A 17,628-nucleotide genomic window follows, 5' to 3' on the forward strand; every position below is an offset into this window, starting at 1 on the left:
ATTCCTAAAAATGTACAATATTTAAGATCCCTTCAAATGTACAACAAACTAGAACAGCAGCAGTTTGAAATGTGGGGAACCCTGTGGCCATAGTAATGTCCTTTCCACCAGGTCCGTCCGCTCTAAATTAATTTTACTTGGAATATTGTCATTAGAAAAATAGCATTCATACTCCAAAAGAAGGAAAAATGAATTATTGGAACTATTTTTACTGTTACTATTTAAACCTGTGAGGCTTTTATTACGCATGTGTGCGCACACATATTTAGGAAAAGTATGTCTATGAGGAATATTTTTATCCATGCTCTTATTCTGGTTTGCCATTTTTAATATATTTAATATATTTTAAAATCTGACTTATCTGAGAGTATAAATCCTCTGCAGTTATGAGTTGATTCCCCTTTCCTTCCTGCAGATGGGGTTCTTTTTTTGCACACTGAAATCACTCAAGTATTTGATCTCCAACATGGCAGGTGAATTTACCAATTTACCATCACTTTACAGTGGTCGCTATTGAAAAAAAAATCAATATTTACTACAGTGGTGGTAATTACATTAAGATTGGGGCAGAGGGTTTCACAGTATATGCTTGAACAGCACATAACACACTGTAGATGTTGCAAATATTGGGCTGTAACCATTAAATGCTGACTTCTGTAAAGATACCATCTGTGCAGGATTCTTGCTGTGGAGTCTCATTACCCTAGCATGAGACAGCAAAACCTCCCAAAAGCTTGTTTGGTCCCCAGGTAACCTCCACGCTGCTGATTGATTGCTACCCAGGTTCTTTAACCTCAGCTTTTGGGTGTATCCAGTCATTTCTTGACTGCAGTCTTCGAAAGAGCTCTCTGCAAAAGTTGTATCTAACTGCAGCCGCAACTCTTGAGCTCCCTTGGTGCCTATCCTGCTTCAGGTATTCTTTGTGTCTTTTTTTTTTTTTTTTTGGTAGGGTGGGGGGGTAATCCTACAATTGTTTAGCTGCTGCTTGCCAATAAGTGCTGATAGAGGAGAAGTCTCCAGGAACCTCAGTTCCCTAATCCCTGTCTTTGTATTTGGCATTGAGTGCTTCAGTGCTTCGCTTAAGTGCCTCTGTGCTTTGGTGTTTTCAAAGCTTCAGTTCATTTCCTTGAGACTTTGGTCTTTGTGCAGTGATTTGGAATTGATTCAGCTTCAAAGATACTTCCCTCTGTTTCCCTTTCAGGCTGTTTCTCCACTGCCTCATCCCTTTGGCAGCAAGGCAGACCACTCAACAGCTCAGAAAAAAACCTTCCTATCCAAGGACAATATCCAAGACAATACCAGTTTTGCAGAAAGGATATGCAAGGAATAGCAGGTGACAGTTTGGCCATGCTACAACTGTTGAGTTTCATGGCTACAACTGTAGCTGCAAAATCTATGGTATATCTGCACAAAAGACTATCTCTAGTGTACTCTGAGAGTCCAGTGAATCCAAGCATCACCATTTTACGTTAGATCCAGAGACCTCCAGGCCTACCTGATACTCCAGAAACAGTCTTCAACTAGAAAATGGAATCTGAATCCAAAATCATCCGATCCAAATAGCAGTGACCTCTGATGTTTTCCCCCAGGGATGGGGACCGTATGCAGGAACTTGAACTCTCCAAGAGCAACAACTGCACATCAGTGTTCGACCAGCAAGGGAGGGTTCTGAATTTGATGAAGATCTTTAGAGACTTGATATCTCTCATGATGATTCTGATTCAAATGGCAAATCAGGCTACTATGTTTTATATAAACAAGCAAGTCAGCATAAGGTTGTCTCTCTGGAAGCCCTTCCAATGAGAGAGAGGGCTCTGTAAGAAATTCCATAGTAGATATGTTAGAGCCTCATAAGTGGTCTCCTGGATCAGGAAGTAGTGAATCAGATCTTTCGTGACAGTGTTACACTAGATGTTGTTCTCTTCATCATTCACCCCAATGAGAAACCACTCATCTTTTACTCGGGACACTGAGAAGGCACTACATTAACAAAAGATACTTATTTTTCCATCCACTGAGAAAGGAGGTTCCTGTATGCCTCTCCACAAGTCTGGCCAAATCCAGATGAGATAAATACTTGATCCTAGTAGCTTCATACTAGCACAGTCAGGTTCTCAGATCTTTTGCAGATGGCCAAAGCAGGTTCCACCAGGATCAGAGTCCTAGCCGTGACTGATCTCTCAGAATCATGACACTTTACTCCATCCCAGTCTGGGAGCTCTGTGTGTGACGGCTTGATTGCTGGCAAGAGCACAGTAGGATTAGTGTTTTCGAGCCGATGATTTGAGTTCTCTTACCCTTGTGGAACCTGTCTAAGAGAAGGACTTAATATTGAAAGTTATATAGGTTTTCAAAAACTGCTTGATTACCTTCTTCTCCTGTATGAATTTAACTTAAAGATTAACTCCATTTGAGTTCGTTTATTAGCAACCCATCATGAACTAGTCAAAGGTGTCTCTTCAGCCATTTGTTGTATGGTTCTTGGTGGACTGATTCTTTTGAAACCTTTATTTAAAAAGCTGCTGGTGTTATGAAATATTAATGTGCTCCTGGAAAGCTCTTTTTGAGCCACTCAGTACCTGTGAGTTCGAATTTCTGATGTGGAAGGTTATTTTCCTAGTGTTAGTGACTATCTCACAGTGAGCTAACTTCAAGTTCTTGTGACTGATCAATCTTTACCAAAATCTTAAAAGAATAAAGAGCTGTGGACTCATCTGAGATGCCTTTGCAAGGTAGTTATGGAGTTCCACCTTAATGAGCTAACTTATCTTGACAATATTTTCCCCAGCCTTCCCTGCCTACCTCATGAAAGATTTCATTATGGGCATATGCAAAGTAGTCAAATGGTCCTTATTCCATACATTTACAAAGCACAGAAGCAATCTTGCCTCAGTCTCTCAATCCAGCAGAACCTCCCTTGCAGTCCAACTTTCTAGCACCTAGAGTTTTGTAACTTTGGGGGCATGTCCCTTGAGTTGGCCAAATTTGTGAAGCTTGTTTTGTTTTTTTTATTCATCCTACAGGCTGTGATTTTTGCACCCTTTTTTGGAGGGATGCTGTCTTACCCTTAAGTATACTTTTAAAAAGAAAACATACATTAGCATTTTTGGCTTTGTTCTTTCTGCCTGCTGTAATTATTTAATGATGCTCTTTTTCTTTCTGACATCCACTTGCGCTGCTTTCTTTCCAGGAGTGAGAATTCTGTACAGATAGTATCTTTGGAGAAGAGAAAATTACTTACTTAGTAATTCTGCTTCTCTGAAGTCATCATCTTGCAGGATTCTTGCTCAACCACATATATCCACTCAGTTTCAGAGAGGAAAACCTTTTCAATATAGATTTTATCTTCGTATTCATTCAACTGTTTTTTTTTTAAGCATTAATCTTTCAGCCATTTTGTTTTTGTGATTGACTTATTTGGTTTGAGGAGCCTTCACTTTGTGGTAAATAAGGAAGTGACTAGAGGTGTATGACCACCAACAGGGAGTGTTGTTCACACACCTACCTGCTACTGGTAGGGCCTTAAGGGCCTGAAACCTGGGAGAAGTTGTGCTGTGAAACTAAGACCCAAGTGTGAGAATACTGGGGGAAAAAATCAAGAATGAAAAATATAAGGCAAGTCATTTTTCCTTTTTTTTAATAGCGACCACTGTAAACCACTAGTCTGGCCCATGGAAATGGTGTCTCCTAAAAAAAGATAGTCATCATCAAGATTTTTTCCCCCCATCAGATCCTCTTTGGCTAAGGAGGGAGAATTTTCTTCAAAGGGAAAATATTTAAAATGTATTAAATGAATAATGGTTAAATGATACAGTAGAATGCAAAGTTATTTATAATATGTGCAGCAGTAAGGGCCAGTCTATTCAGCCATCTTCAGCCCCTGGGTATCAGTTCAGTGCACAGGAACTGGAAAGTGGACATATCTTCCCAATGTGGGGAATCCCCAGTGAGCATGGAGCTGGCATAGCAATCTCCTACACCACCCTTCCTGGAACTCTGGTGTAAGGAGTCTGCCCGGAGCATGCTGTTCTCTGGCTCTTCCCAGCTAGTGGATGTTGCCCTGGTGGCCATAGCCAGCCAGCGTAAATTGGAGTAGCTCTCAAGATGCCCTAATTTAGAGAGGGGGCAGGAGGTGGTATAGAACTGGCCCAAGGATCAGAGATCTGTATTTGGCTCATTTGCACATACTTGCCTGGCTGCACCCAGAGTAAGCTAGGGGCAGCGGAAAATCTGGGCCATAGCAGGTGTATATCTTATAGGATTTCCAAGTCAAAAAGTAGCTAACAATCTTTTCTTTTCCATATTAGGATGGAAAAGAACTGAGAGATAATTAGAAATCTTATTAATGCAAAACGGTGCAGACATCAGTCTGGTATTATTGAGAAATACCCTGCAGATGTTAGATCTGATTATAACTCTGCCACTTTTTTGTTGATACTACTTTCAAAATACAGTTATGCAACTGATCTTCAGGTGCCTATTGTTTTTGATCTGTGGATGTGATCTATGATGAAAGCAGCCTATACTGAAAATTCTAACTCATTTGTAAAATTTGGTTTTTGTTTCCACAGGATCACAGCAAACAGGATTCTTAAATGCCCTCAAGGACAGTCCAGCAAGATATCCTTTCATTAAAATGTGCTGTAGATTTTGTTACATTAATATTAAGGAAGAAATTATATGATAAATGTATCCGGGTTGTTTTTTGGGGTTTTTTTGCTGTTGTTGGATGCATGGAATTGAGACTTTCTCAAGAAAGGTTTCACCAGTTGCTCTAGTATTTCTACATCATTTCTCATTTAGTGTTGCACGTAGAGAAGAGAAGAGCTCTTTTTTTTAATTATTTTGCATCTTTTGGGGGTATATTCTATTCTAGGTAAATGTATGTAATGTCTATTTAACATTTATTGAAGTCACACACACATTTCAAGAGATAATTGTACGCGTTTGCTGAGTAATACATCCACTCGCATGAGAGGAAAATATTTATGTGGAATTTGTTGACTTTGGTGGGATAGAAAAAGTCAATTATAAAATACAAAAGCAAAAATATTAAGTGGCACCAAACAATCCAGTATTTCCAAAGTATACTTATGCTGATAACTTTGTCAGTCCTTTAGGACACAGTAAAATCTGTCCTAGGTATCATTAATTCAAGTAACTAGTTGTTTGTTAGATTCCCTCATCTGCTCCCACCATCCCCCACTACCTGTAGCTCAAGGCATGTCTACGCAGCCCTGCAGTTCGGACTATGAGGGTGCAAATAGCAATGTGCACTGAAGTGCTGTGCTGTAATTCCCCTGTGTGGACACTGCGTACATGAATTTAAAGGTCCTAAGTTTGCACTAATGCAGTCCTCTTTGAAGAGGACTGCATTAGTGCAAACTCAGGACCTTGAAGTTTGAACATGCAGCATCCCACAGGGGAGTTGCAGCATAGCACTTGCGTGGACTGCTGTTCCCACTCCTTTTGTCTGAACTGCAAGGTCGTGTAGACATGCCCTCAGTGTCACTGTGCTATTTTAATATGTTCCAGCAGCTTCTTGCCTTTTTCACAAGTTCTCAACTGTGAGTGAAATAGGACTCCAGCATGAAACTGAAGAAAAGCCTGGTGAGAGTCTTTGGGTTAAGTTTAGAAGCGAGAGCAACAAGGGTGATGTTGTGGTGGACATGTGCTATAGACCAGGAGGATGAGGTAGATGAGGCTTTCTTCAGACAATTAACTGAAGTTTACAGAACACGGGCCCTGGTTCTATTGTGGGACTTCATTCACCCTGACATCTGCTGGGAGGACAATACAGCAGTGCACAGACAACCCAGGAAGTTTTTGTGGAGTGTTGGGGACAACTTCCTGGTGCAATTACTGGAGGAACCAACCAGGGGCTGTTCTCCTCTTGATGTGCTGCTTACAAACAGGGAAGAATTGGAAGGGGAAGTAGAAGTGTGTGGCAACCTGGGCAGCAGTGACCATGAGATGGTTGGGTTCAGGATCCTCACAAAAGGAAGAAAGGAAAGTAGCAAAATACAGACCCTGGACTTCAGTTCCCTCAGGGAGTCAAAATCTGCTTTTCTGATGGACAGGGTCCCATGGGAGGCTAATATGAGGGGGAAAGGAGTCCAGGAAAGCTGGCTGTATTTTAAAGAAGCCTTATTGAGGGCACAGGAAGAATAACAAATATGGCAGGTGACCAGTTTGGCTTAACAGTGAAATCTTCGGTGAGCTTAAACACAAAAAGGAAGCTTACAAGAAGTGGAAACGTGGACAGATGGCTAGGGAGGAGTATAAAAATATTTCTCGAGCATGCAGGGGTGTAATCAGGAAGGCCAAAACACAACTGGAGTTGCAGCTAGTAAGGGATGTGAAGGGTAACAAGAAGGGTTTCTACAAGTATGTTAGCAACAAGAAAAAGGTCAGGGAAAGTGTAGGACCCTTAATGAATGGGGGACGCAACCTAGTGAACAGATGATGTGGAAAAAGCTGAAGTACTCAATGCTTTTTTTGCCTCTGTCTTCACAGACAAGGTCAGCTTCCAGACTGCTGTCCTGGGCAACACAATATGGGGAGGAGGTAAGCAGCCCTCAGTGGTGAAAGAACAGGTTAAGGACTATTTAGAAAAGCTGGACATGCACAACTCCATGGGTCCAGATATAATGCATCCGAGGGTGCTGAGGCAAATTGGCTGATGTGATTGCAGAGCCATTGGCATTATCTTTGAAAACTTGTGGCAGTTGGGGGAGGTCCTGGATGATTGGAAAAAGGCAAATATAGTGCCCATCTTTTAAAAAGGGAAGAAGGAGAACCCAGGGAACTACAGCCTCACCTCAGTCCCTGGAAAAATCATGGAGCAGGTCCTCAAGGAAACCATTTTGAAGCACTTGGAGGAGAGGAAGGTGATCAGGAACAGTCAACAGGGATTCACCAAGGGCAAGTCATGCCTGACTAATCTAATTGCCTTCTATGATGAGGTAACTGGCTCTGTGGATATGGGGAAATCAGTGGACGTGATATATCTTGACTTTAGCAAAGCTTTTGATATGGTCTTGCACAGTATTCTTGCCAGCAAGTTAAAAAAGTATGGATTGGATGAATGGACTATAAGGTGGATAGAAATCTGGCTAGATATCTGGCTTAACGGGTCGTGATCAACGGCTCGATGTCTATTTGGCAGACGGTATCAAGTGGAGTGCCCCAGGGGTCAGTCCTGGGGCCGGTTTTGTTAAACATCTTTATTAACTGTCTGGATGATGGGATGGATTGCACCCTCAGCAAGTTCGCAGATGACACTAAGCTTGGGGGAAAGGTAGATACACTGGAGGGTAGGGATAGGGTCCAGAGTGACCTAGACAAATTGGAGGATTGGGCCAAAAGAAATCTGATCAGGTTCAGCAAGGTCAAGAATCTCATGCACTGCTACTGGCTGGGGACTGACTGGCTAAGTAGCAGTTCTACAGAAAAGGACCTGGGGATTACAGTGGATAAGAAGCTGGATATGAGTAAACAGTGTGCCCTTGTTGCCAAGGAGGCTAACGGCATATTGGGCTGCATTAGTAGGAGCATTGCCAGCAGATTGAGGGAAGTGATTATTCCCCTCTATTCGGCACTGGTGAGGCCACATCTGCATCTGCGTGAGGCCTCACGCTCAGAGGTTTGCTGTGTGAAAGGGGTCACCAATACAAAAAGTTTGAAAACCACTTTGAGCTAACAGACAGAAAAGGCTGGGGAGCTGCCATAACTTCTACTTGACTTCCTGCTTAAATTCCTGTGGGACTATAGCTCTTCCAACTCCCCACTAATATGTGTGGATGGCTGATATATAGATATGTGAAACTATTTGCATCACTCACAAAGCCAGTGCAAAAATCATTACTTACACTGGCTCTGCAAAAGCAAAACCTTTTTACTGTTTTGCCTTAGAACACTTGCTCTTGTGCACAAAACTAGATTTTTGCCCGGAAGTACACAAAAATGGTGGTTTCGCCTATTAAAAACAAAAAACCAACCACACACACCACCCGGATGGTTTTGTGGAAAAACATCAGCTTATTAATTGGCAAAATTACAATTTTTGCTAAAGAAATATGTAAAGGGCAGAAGTAACAAGATTTCACCCCGAGTGTTGTCACCTGTATATTTCTAAAACGTCAAGTTTGCTAAATTCTGTAGACATAACTTGTGATATGTTCATTGATTTGTGTGTTTGTGATGTAGAATCATTGAGCCATAACCTCCTTTTTAAGCAAGGCCACAGTTTTTAGGAAGCACAAACAAGCAATCTATCCTGAATAGCACAACAATAACTTCCACATAAAAGAATGGCAAATCACTTCTAATAATGGATTAGTCTTTCAGTTCTCTCAAAATGGAAAAAGCTTTCAATTGTTCTTAAATCAAAAGGTAATTGATCCCACACTTGTGGATCCTTGTACAGGAACAATAGGCTTTTTATTCATAATTTGCATTCAAAGTCATGCCAGTTTGAGAGGCTCAATAGAGCATTTTGTAGAAGCAGCTCCTTTAGAATGTGACATGTTGGACAGTTTAGTGGGTTGGTTGCAATTCCTCACAATACAAAATGAAGTTGCATCAACAGTACTGGGAATTTTGTTTTGTGGCAAGACAATTTGTGAAGAGAGAGCCTTGCTTTTCAGCTGATACCTCACTAACAATGCTATGTGACAAACCGAGTTTTACGGGTCTCTAGTTGTAGTAGACCATATTACTGTACTCAATAGCTGAGCCTTGTTGCTGTGTATTCAACAACTATGTATAAATCAATTATCTTTTTAATAACTAATGAGCTTCCATTTTATTTGCACATCTTGATGAACAGGGAGTTAAATACTTAGCTCCCTACATACTAAACTGAGGGTACATCTTTTATACTATGCCATTGTTTTCCTCACAATTCCTACATTTATCTAAGCACCTCTTACTTAAGTGAATTAACTTTATTCCTTTTACTATAAATGTAAAGGGACAAATTCCAAAACACTTACCTTGAATCAAAAAACCTATTATGGAAGCTCACACTCAGTGAGTCCTCCAGCACAAGGCTCAGCAGTTCACTCCTGCTTAAAAAGCGTGAAGTGAGGAGCTAACTGAATATGCCCAGAACAGTAGGTCTCTTTCCCTCCCTCCGGAGCCCTCAGAGGTGCAGATAGTGTAGCCTGTCAGAATGACCTAATGCTTCCCTGCCTCGCTTAGGTGCTGTGAGCATAAATTCCTCCATGTATTTAAGTTTCTCAAACTGCATGGTGATAACCTTAGAAAAGCTTCTACAAGAATATTCACCATATGAGACCCTGTAAAGCAGTTTGCTTAATTAAGCATCACTAACAGTGCCCTGTTAATAAGGGAATGTTCTATAATTGGTCCCATCCCAATAGGTTGCTCTGCGGGATGCAGTGCTCCAAAATTTTCCATATACTTGATAAATCACCAGGTATAAAATAGTCTCGGAAGGGAGTGCTTATGTGCATTTAGCCACTGACCCTATAGACTCTAGCACCTGGTTGCTTCCTGAAAAGTGCTCACATACATGGTTAACAGGAAAGGATTATTCACTAGGGCTGGCAGAAAGAAAAGGTTGAAAATATCTTAGGTACAAAAACATTAAGGAGTCCGGTGGTACCTTAAAAACGAACAGATTTATTTAGGCATAAGCTTTCGTGGGTAAAAACCTACTTCTTCAGATGCATGGAGTGAAAATTACAGATACAGGCATAAATATATTGGCACATGAACGGAGTTAACTTTCAAGTGAAAAACCAGTGTTGACAAGCCCAATTCAGTCAAGGTGGATGTGGTCCAATCCCAATAATTGATGGGGAGGTGTCAATACCAAGAGAGGAAAAATTGCTTTTGTAGTGAGGCAGCCACTCCCAGTCCCTAATCAAGCCCAAATTAATGGTATTAAATTTGCAAATGAATTGTAGCTTAGCAGTTTCTCTTTGAAGTCTGTTTTTGAAATTCTTTTGTTGAAGGATGGCTACTTTTAAATCTGTTATTGAATGTCCAGGGAGATTGAAGTGTTCTCCTACTGGCTTTTGTCTGATTTGTGTCCATTTATTCTTTTACTTAGAGACTGTCCGGTTTGGCCAGTGTACATGTGCCAGCAATGCCCCATCTGCCATGATGGCATATATCACATTAGTAGATGTGCAGGTGAATGAGCCCCTGATGGTGTGGCTGATGCGGTTGGGTCCTCTGATGGTATTGCTAGAGTAGATATGGGGACAGAGTAGGCAACGGAGTTTGTTACAGGGATTGGTTCCTAGTGTTTCTGTGGTGTGGTGTGTAGTTGCTGGTGAGTATTTGCTTCAGGTTGGGGGCTGTCTGTAAGCGAGGACTGGCCTGCCTTCCAAGGTCTGTGAGAGTGAGGGATTGTTTTCCAGGATAGGTTGTGTTTTTGTGGATACAGACTAACATGGCTATCCCTCTGATATCTTAGGTACAATGGCTTAGTTCTTAGTTGAAATAAAAGATAAACCTTTTTTCTTAACTCTGTCCTAAGGGGGCAGTCAACTATAAGGGTAGGAGGGTAACTGGTCTTCCTCAGACCTGATATCTGGGGTGTCTTTTCTAGTCCAGCCTGTCTCAGGGGACAGTTTAAATATTGATCAGTAGATCCCGCTAGACAATGTTCATTTGTGTCATCAGCAGTTTCACTTAAGAGCTCTACCACGCTGTCCTGCAGCAGTCAACTTTAGGGGGGTGACTTCTGCCTCCTGTTTGCAGGTTCTTCTGTCTGTATCCTGCTGCTGCCAAACTCCTGCCAGGCTCTCTGTGCCTAAGCCTTCTTGTCCTAGTTCACAGGCTGCCTGCTGCTGTGTCTACGGCTTGGTCCCCAGTGCAAGCTCCTTTCCTGCTCATCTGTGACCTTTCAAATCACTCCTGAGGGAGAGGAAGAAAAGTAGCAAACCTGCTGCTCAGAAATTCATCATGGTTCTTCTATCCATCCTGTTTCTGCAAGAGATAGTTCTAAAGAGTGACATATAAATGTTTTATACCCTAAGCAAAACTAATGAATTGTTGGCTCATTTCCATTTCTGCTTGGCTTTGACAGTTTCTGCCATTTAAACTAAGTTGTGTTAGAGCAAAGTTGTTGCCAGTGGCTAATGGGTATTATAATGACTTTGCAAATTTAGCAATATTTTAAGAGGTTTTTATGCAGTTGTGTAATGTATAGTTCCCATGTTTATTGGATCACAGCAATGTTATGGTGCTTGACTGTTAAATAATACCCTGAATATGTTTGTTGTAATTTTTAAATGGTAAAAGACCAGGGCATTCCTGGTATTGCTTTTTCTGGCTTCTTTATTTTCATAGTGCTAAGGGGTCATGCATATTTCTCTTTCTCTTGTGTAGACAGGTATTGATGAGGATGTGAGTGGTGCATTTTGTGGCCTGTTTGTGAATATTTTGAGAAACAGTTGTTTTGGAAAATGACTTGTGTAGATTAATTGTCATCATGTTCTTTTCCAATTGCCATGTTCCTTATTAATTTATTATATATTTTGGTAGGAGACAATGCTTTTTTTCTTCTTTGGTATATATAGACTATCAAACATAAATATCTTAATATAGAGTAAGACGAGAGTTCCAAGTTTCTAGCTATTGTACATAAACTGAAATAAATAGCAATTGAAAGGATAGACGTGGTCTTTTGGTTGTAGTAGCTTGCTGTCTTACTGAGATAAACAAGGTTTAGGAGCAAAGTATGATACCTTGACATTGAGATTATGTCTTTTAGTCAGAGTTAAAGGATATTGTAAGCTGCACTGCACAGCACCCAATGTTGACCAATTTAATAGTAACATAGATGTTGGCCCTGAAAAAGGCTAGTTACTGATTTTTGGGGGTTGTAGTTAAGATGAAAAGGCCTCTGCAGAAGGAAGAGAGGGAAGGTAGGTTGGAAAAAAAAAGAGGAAAAATTAATAAGATCAAAGCTTAAAAATAATATTGAGGCACAGTTGATTGAATGGTGAAATATCTTGCTTATGTTCATTCTGTAATAGTGAATAAAAGGTTTTCGGTGCTTTTCAGTGCATTGTTTCCCAGTAGGAAAATTCACAAAGGTAAAAGTTGTAAACAGGCCTTGCAAATTCCACAGTCACTTGCTTATGGCAAGTGTGTGTGTGTGTGTGTGTGGGTGGGTGGGTGGATGTTTGTAACAGAGCAGTGAATGTAATCATGATGGTAATGGAGAGCAAGTGGAATTTGTAGCATACCTGGGCTAATACATTGTCATTATGATTTTGTAGGACATGTATAATCAGGATCTCTGCTTCAGTTACAGAGGACAGACAGCATGGTCTACTACAGTGATACTCAGACCTCAGTGGTTCAGGAGCCAAATTAGCAATCCACATTACCCAAAAAAGCTACACTAGTGTGAATTAATTGTTTCATTTACTATAATACTATATATTCATATTGAAACAGTATGATGATGAAATATTTAGTTTATATATATTATTCCCACAAGAAATGACTGACCAAATATTATTTTATCAACTACACTTGGTTAATAACATAGTAAAAGTATTCTGATTGGTTAATAATTAAATCACAGTGTTTTAATATCATGTGCTGCAAAGAGCCTCAGGAGGCACATTAAAGAGCTGCTTGCAAGTCTCATTCTGAGTCTCACTGGTCTAATAGATTTTACGTGTGACTGGAAGCCAGAAACTTCTAAACTGTTCTTATTTATTTGAATTATTGTAGCTCCTAGAAGCCATAATCATGGGCCACCACCCCTTGTGCTAGGTGCTATGTAAACACAGTTCTAATCTCATCTTTGTCACTGACTCATTGTGTGGCCTTGAGTAAAGTCATGGAATGAAGCTCTCTGTCTGTCTGTCTGTAAGTGAAACTGTAGTTCCATTTACTTACATACTTTCCTAATACGGGTGTTGTGAAGATTACTCAGCAAATGTTTGTGCAGAATTCAAAGTTCAGTACTTTAAAGACACAAATCACTATGTGAGTGCTATTATTAATTATTATTAGATTTCATTCAAATTTGTACTTCCTTGACTTTTAATCACTGTGCTGGAAGCTGTCGTGTGTTTTTTTTCCGTTTGGTCTATTGTTGGTCTCTCAGGTTTTCATACATATTTGATCAGCTCCAATCAAACAACAAATGAAGATGTAAGTTCTTGACTTCATGGTGTAATTGCATACCTGTTTTCATTTAGTAAATATTAAAGGATTGTTAACTTTCATTGTCTGTATTTTCAGTTTCCTTTCTGTAGATCTTACTGAGTTTCCCCGCCTCCCTTCCCCCCCCAAAAAACCTATCTGCATATTGGTATGCGTGTCTTGGTGAGGAAGGAGGTGATAGGGCACCATGACCTGGTAACAGTGATGCAGTGACCACGGTTTTAGAGATTCATTAGGTGTTTAGTGCATTCTACCCCTAGTTCTAAAAACTTCAGAATTCTTTCTCGTAGTATGAAGCTTTGCTTCTTAATAACTATATATGATGATAAACATCCTCCTTAAACTTGCAGGGTAGTTTTAATCCTTTTTGACATTAGATGGAAAAATATTGATTGGGTTATAACTAGAATTGTCAATCGCAGTTAACTCACGCGATTAACTCAAAAAAATTAATCGTGATTAAAAAATTAATTGCGATTCATTGCACTTAATAACAATAGAATACCAGTTGAAATTTATTAAATACTTTTGGATGTTTTTCTACATTTTCAATGTTGATTTCAATTACAACACAGAATACAAAGTGCTCAGTGATCGCTTTATATTATTATTTTTATTACAAATATTTGCACTGTAAAAATAACAAAACAGTATTTTTCAATACACCTCATACAAGTACTGTGATGCAATCTCTTTATCGTGAAGGTGTAACTTACAAATATAGATTTTTTTGTAACATAACTGTACTCAAAAACAAAACAATGTAAAACTTTAGAGCTTACAGGTCTATTCAGCCCTTCTTATTCTTCCAATCGCTAAGACAAACAAGTTTGTTTACATTGACGGGAGATACTGCCTGCTTCTTATTTACAATGTCACCTGAAAGTGAGAACAGGCGTCCGCATGGCACTTTTGTAGCCCGCGTTGCAAGGTATTTACATTCCAGATATGCTAAACATTCATATGCCCCTTCATGCTTCAGCCACCATTCCAGAGGACATGCTGATGATGCTCGTTAAAAAAATAATGCGTCAATTAAATTTGTTAGGTTTAGAGTAGCAGCCGTGTTAGTCTGTATCCGCAAAAAGAACAGGAGGACTTGTGGCACCTTAGACACTAACAAATTTATTAGAGCATAAGCTTTCGTGGGCTACAGCCCACTTTATCGGATGCATAGAATGGAACATATAGTAAGAAGATATATATCCAACTTCTCTGTATGTATATATATCTCTTCTTACTATATATTCCATTCTATGCATCCGATGAAGTGGGCTGTAGCCCACGAAAGCTTATGCTCTGATAAATTCGTTAGTCTCTAAGGTGCCACAAGTACTCCTGTTCTTTTTAATTAAATTTGTGGCTGTACTCCTTGGGGGGAGAATTGTATGTCTCCTGCTCTGTTTTACCTGCATTCTGCATATATTTCATGTTGTAGCAGTCTCGGATGATGACCCAGCACATGTTCATTTTAAGAACACTTTCACTGCAAATTTGACAAAACGCAAAGAAGGTACCTGTGTGAGATTTCTAAAAATAGCTACACCGCTCAACCCAAGGTTTAAGAATCTGAAGTGCCATCCAAAATCTGAGAGGGACAAGGTGTGGAGCATGCTTTTAGAAGTCTTAAAAGAGCAATGCTCCAATGCAGAAACTACAGAACCCGAACCACCAAAAAACAAAATCAGCCTTCTGCTGGTGGCATCTGACTCAGATGATGAAAATGAACATGTGTCAGCCCACACTGCTTTGGATCGTTATCAAGCAGAACCCATCACCAGCATGGAAGCATGTTCTCTGGAATGGTGGTTGAAGCATTAAGGGACATATGAATCTTTAGCACATAAATATCTTGCAACGCCAGCTACAACAGTGCCATGCGAACGCCTGTTCTCACTTTCAGGTGACATTGTAAACAAGAACCAGGCAGCATTATCTCCTGCAAATTGTAACCAACCTTGTTTGTCAGAGTGATTGGCTGACCAAGACGTAGGACTGAGTGGACTTGTAGGCTCTAAAGTTTAACACTGTTTTATTTTTGAATGCAGTTTTTTTTGTACATAATTCTACATTTGTAAGTTCAACTTTCATGATAAAGAGATTGCACTACAGTACTTATATGAGATGAACTGAAAAATACATTTTGTTTTTTACAGTGCAAATATTTGTAATAAAAAATACATACCAAGAGAGCACTGTACACTTTGTATTCTGTGTTGTAATTGAAATTAATATATTTGAAAATGTAATAAACATCCAAAAATATTTAAAATAAATGGTATTCTATTGTTGTTTACAGCGCGATTAATCACAATAAATTTTTTAATCGCTTGACAGCTCTAGTTATAACCAAGGTTCAATAAGACCCATTAGACCAGTTTCTGGGAACAGAAAATGACAAACACAGAAGAAGAAACAAACAAACAAAAAGAACAAAATGCAAGTGAAAGCCAGTCCTTCAAAAAGTCTCTGTATTTTATACACTTCAGTGCAGTGGGGAAGTATCCAGCTGTCTATAGCACCCTTTTCCCAATGTTTTCCACTAGAATCCTACATAATCTGTAATTCAAAAACAATTCAGACTTGAAAAAAGTTTCAGAAAATATCAACCAGTCTGGTTTTGAAAACAAGTTCCATCATGTGTCTTGTCTGTCTTTGACTTTCTGCCATTTAAACTAAATTTTGTTTGAGTGCTCTGGCAATTGAGGGCAGGTTCTCTCAACAGAGAAGAAATCATTAGTTCAGAGGTCATCCGCTTTTACAGTCTCTGTTCTACATGGAGGATGGGTCCATCGGTTCCAGTGTCACAACAGTTCATTTAACTAACTGTGAAAACAGATACTTCATGTCTCTCCTAACCAGATTATTAAGAATTATTGAGACTAAAGGGAAGACTAAAGCTAACTAACAGATGGTATAAGAGAGCATTGTTCAGTTTTGCCATTTAATCCAAATATACTGACATAAGCTTTTTGAAGGAATTACTCCAAATTTACTTTTTATTTTTATCTATTTTTGTAGCTTTTTTTAAAATTGTGTGATAACCCCAAACCTAGTATTTTTGTGTGTGTCAAATATATTTTGGTCATTGCCTAAGGGCTAAGTTATAATTGTGTATTTTACAAAATACAAAGCATAAAGATGCAGGGCAGAGCATTTTTCAGTAATAAATTGAAGAATATGCATCATACTTGTGAAATAAAACAGGTGAGATGAAATACTAGTCCTTATCTGTTTTTGAACTGGGGTCAACTTTGGCTATATAGACAGAGCTAATTGTCTTCCATGTTGTTAAATAAAACGCTTTCCATGGAAAACCCTCAGATAACAGGGAATTATGACAGTGCAGCATGCCTATTCTTTATTTTTCAAGGCAGAAAAGCAAGGACTCTTCCTCAGACTTACTAAGGAATTTACTAACTCACCTCCTTCCCATGAAAAGCCTGAATTATTCAGTCCGTATTCAGGGAACTACATAGACAACAGGGGACATGGAATTCATTCTCTCACCCATGTGTGGGCTATAGGTTTGCTTAGTAGCCATTACTCCAACCTACATATTCTGAAATTGAAATAGTGGATGTAGCCTCTATGTGGTTGCGTCATGGAGATTCTCCCAAAGCCCTTTCAGGACTGTGGGGTTAGTACAGACATGCTTTTAAACATTCTTTTCCTCTTTTCTTCCCCAAATCATAAATAATGATTATTATATTTGTTGTTACTGTGATTACCCCTAATTTGCCCCAGCAATTGTATGTGACATAGTATCTGATATTTTATATTCATGTCTCTTCAGATTAAAGGATCTTGGTCAAATAAAAGAGGTAAAGAGAATTACAATCCATACAGTTATGGCAACATCTTTACTAATTGTTGTGCAGCGCTGTGCGGGCCCATCTCTCCAAGGTAAGGGTTACTAAAAGTAATGTTTTTGTATAGGATGAGACCACAGACTTACTGATCTAAGTTTGACTTTTGTTATCGTACTTCAGTTTGCTCAACTGAAACAGGTCTTCATTATACTATTTAGTGAAACTGATCTTTTTAGATCACGGATGCAAGTAAGTTGCTGACTCTGTTTTATGGCTGAGTCAGCAATTAGATCTAGTAAAACAGTTAAAGTACAGGTTCATACACCTGTAACATAAATAAACTTGTTTGGTGGTTCTTTGATCTTTCATTGCAGCATTTATAGCTGTTGGAAGTGAGGAACTCCAAGCAGTTAATTGTTTTCAGAAAACAGAATAATGTAATTACTCCTTTGCTTGTACATTGTATTCCTTTTAGTTTGCACCCACACCATCCACACAGAGGAGTTGCAGCACAGCACTTTGGTGCGCGCTGCTGTTCATGCTCCTGTAGTCCAAACTGTGGGGCAGTGTAGACGAGCTGTAAGTCTAGTTTATTTAGAAGTGTACATAGTCTTGTACATAGATATTAGCTGGCAAAACCAAAGTCAGACTG

General features: G+C 39.5%; 1 protein-coding gene across 5 annotated transcripts in view; it reads left to right on the forward strand.

Moving 5' to 3' along the window:
* The window catches only part of ZDHHC14 (zDHHC palmitoyltransferase 14), a 160,357-nt gene that overhangs the window by 123,123 nt on the left and 19,606 nt on the right, over positions 1–17,628 (forward strand). For all 5 annotated transcript variants that reach the window (XM_074948683.1, XM_074948681.1, XM_074948680.1 and 2 more), the window contains 3 exons: positions 4,572–4,620; positions 13,050–13,152; positions 16,961–17,070. In XM_074948683.1, coding sequence (XP_074804784.1) covers positions 4,572–4,620; positions 13,050–13,152; positions 16,961–17,070 — 262 coding nt within the window. The remainder of the gene's footprint in view (positions 1–4,571; positions 4,621–13,049; positions 13,153–16,960; positions 17,071–17,628) is intronic.

This window comes from Natator depressus, chromosome 3, assembly GCF_965152275.1.
Source record: "Natator depressus isolate rNatDep1 chromosome 3, rNatDep2.hap1, whole genome shotgun sequence".
NCBI classification, from domain to species: Eukaryota; Metazoa; Chordata; order Testudines; family Cheloniidae; genus Natator; species Natator depressus.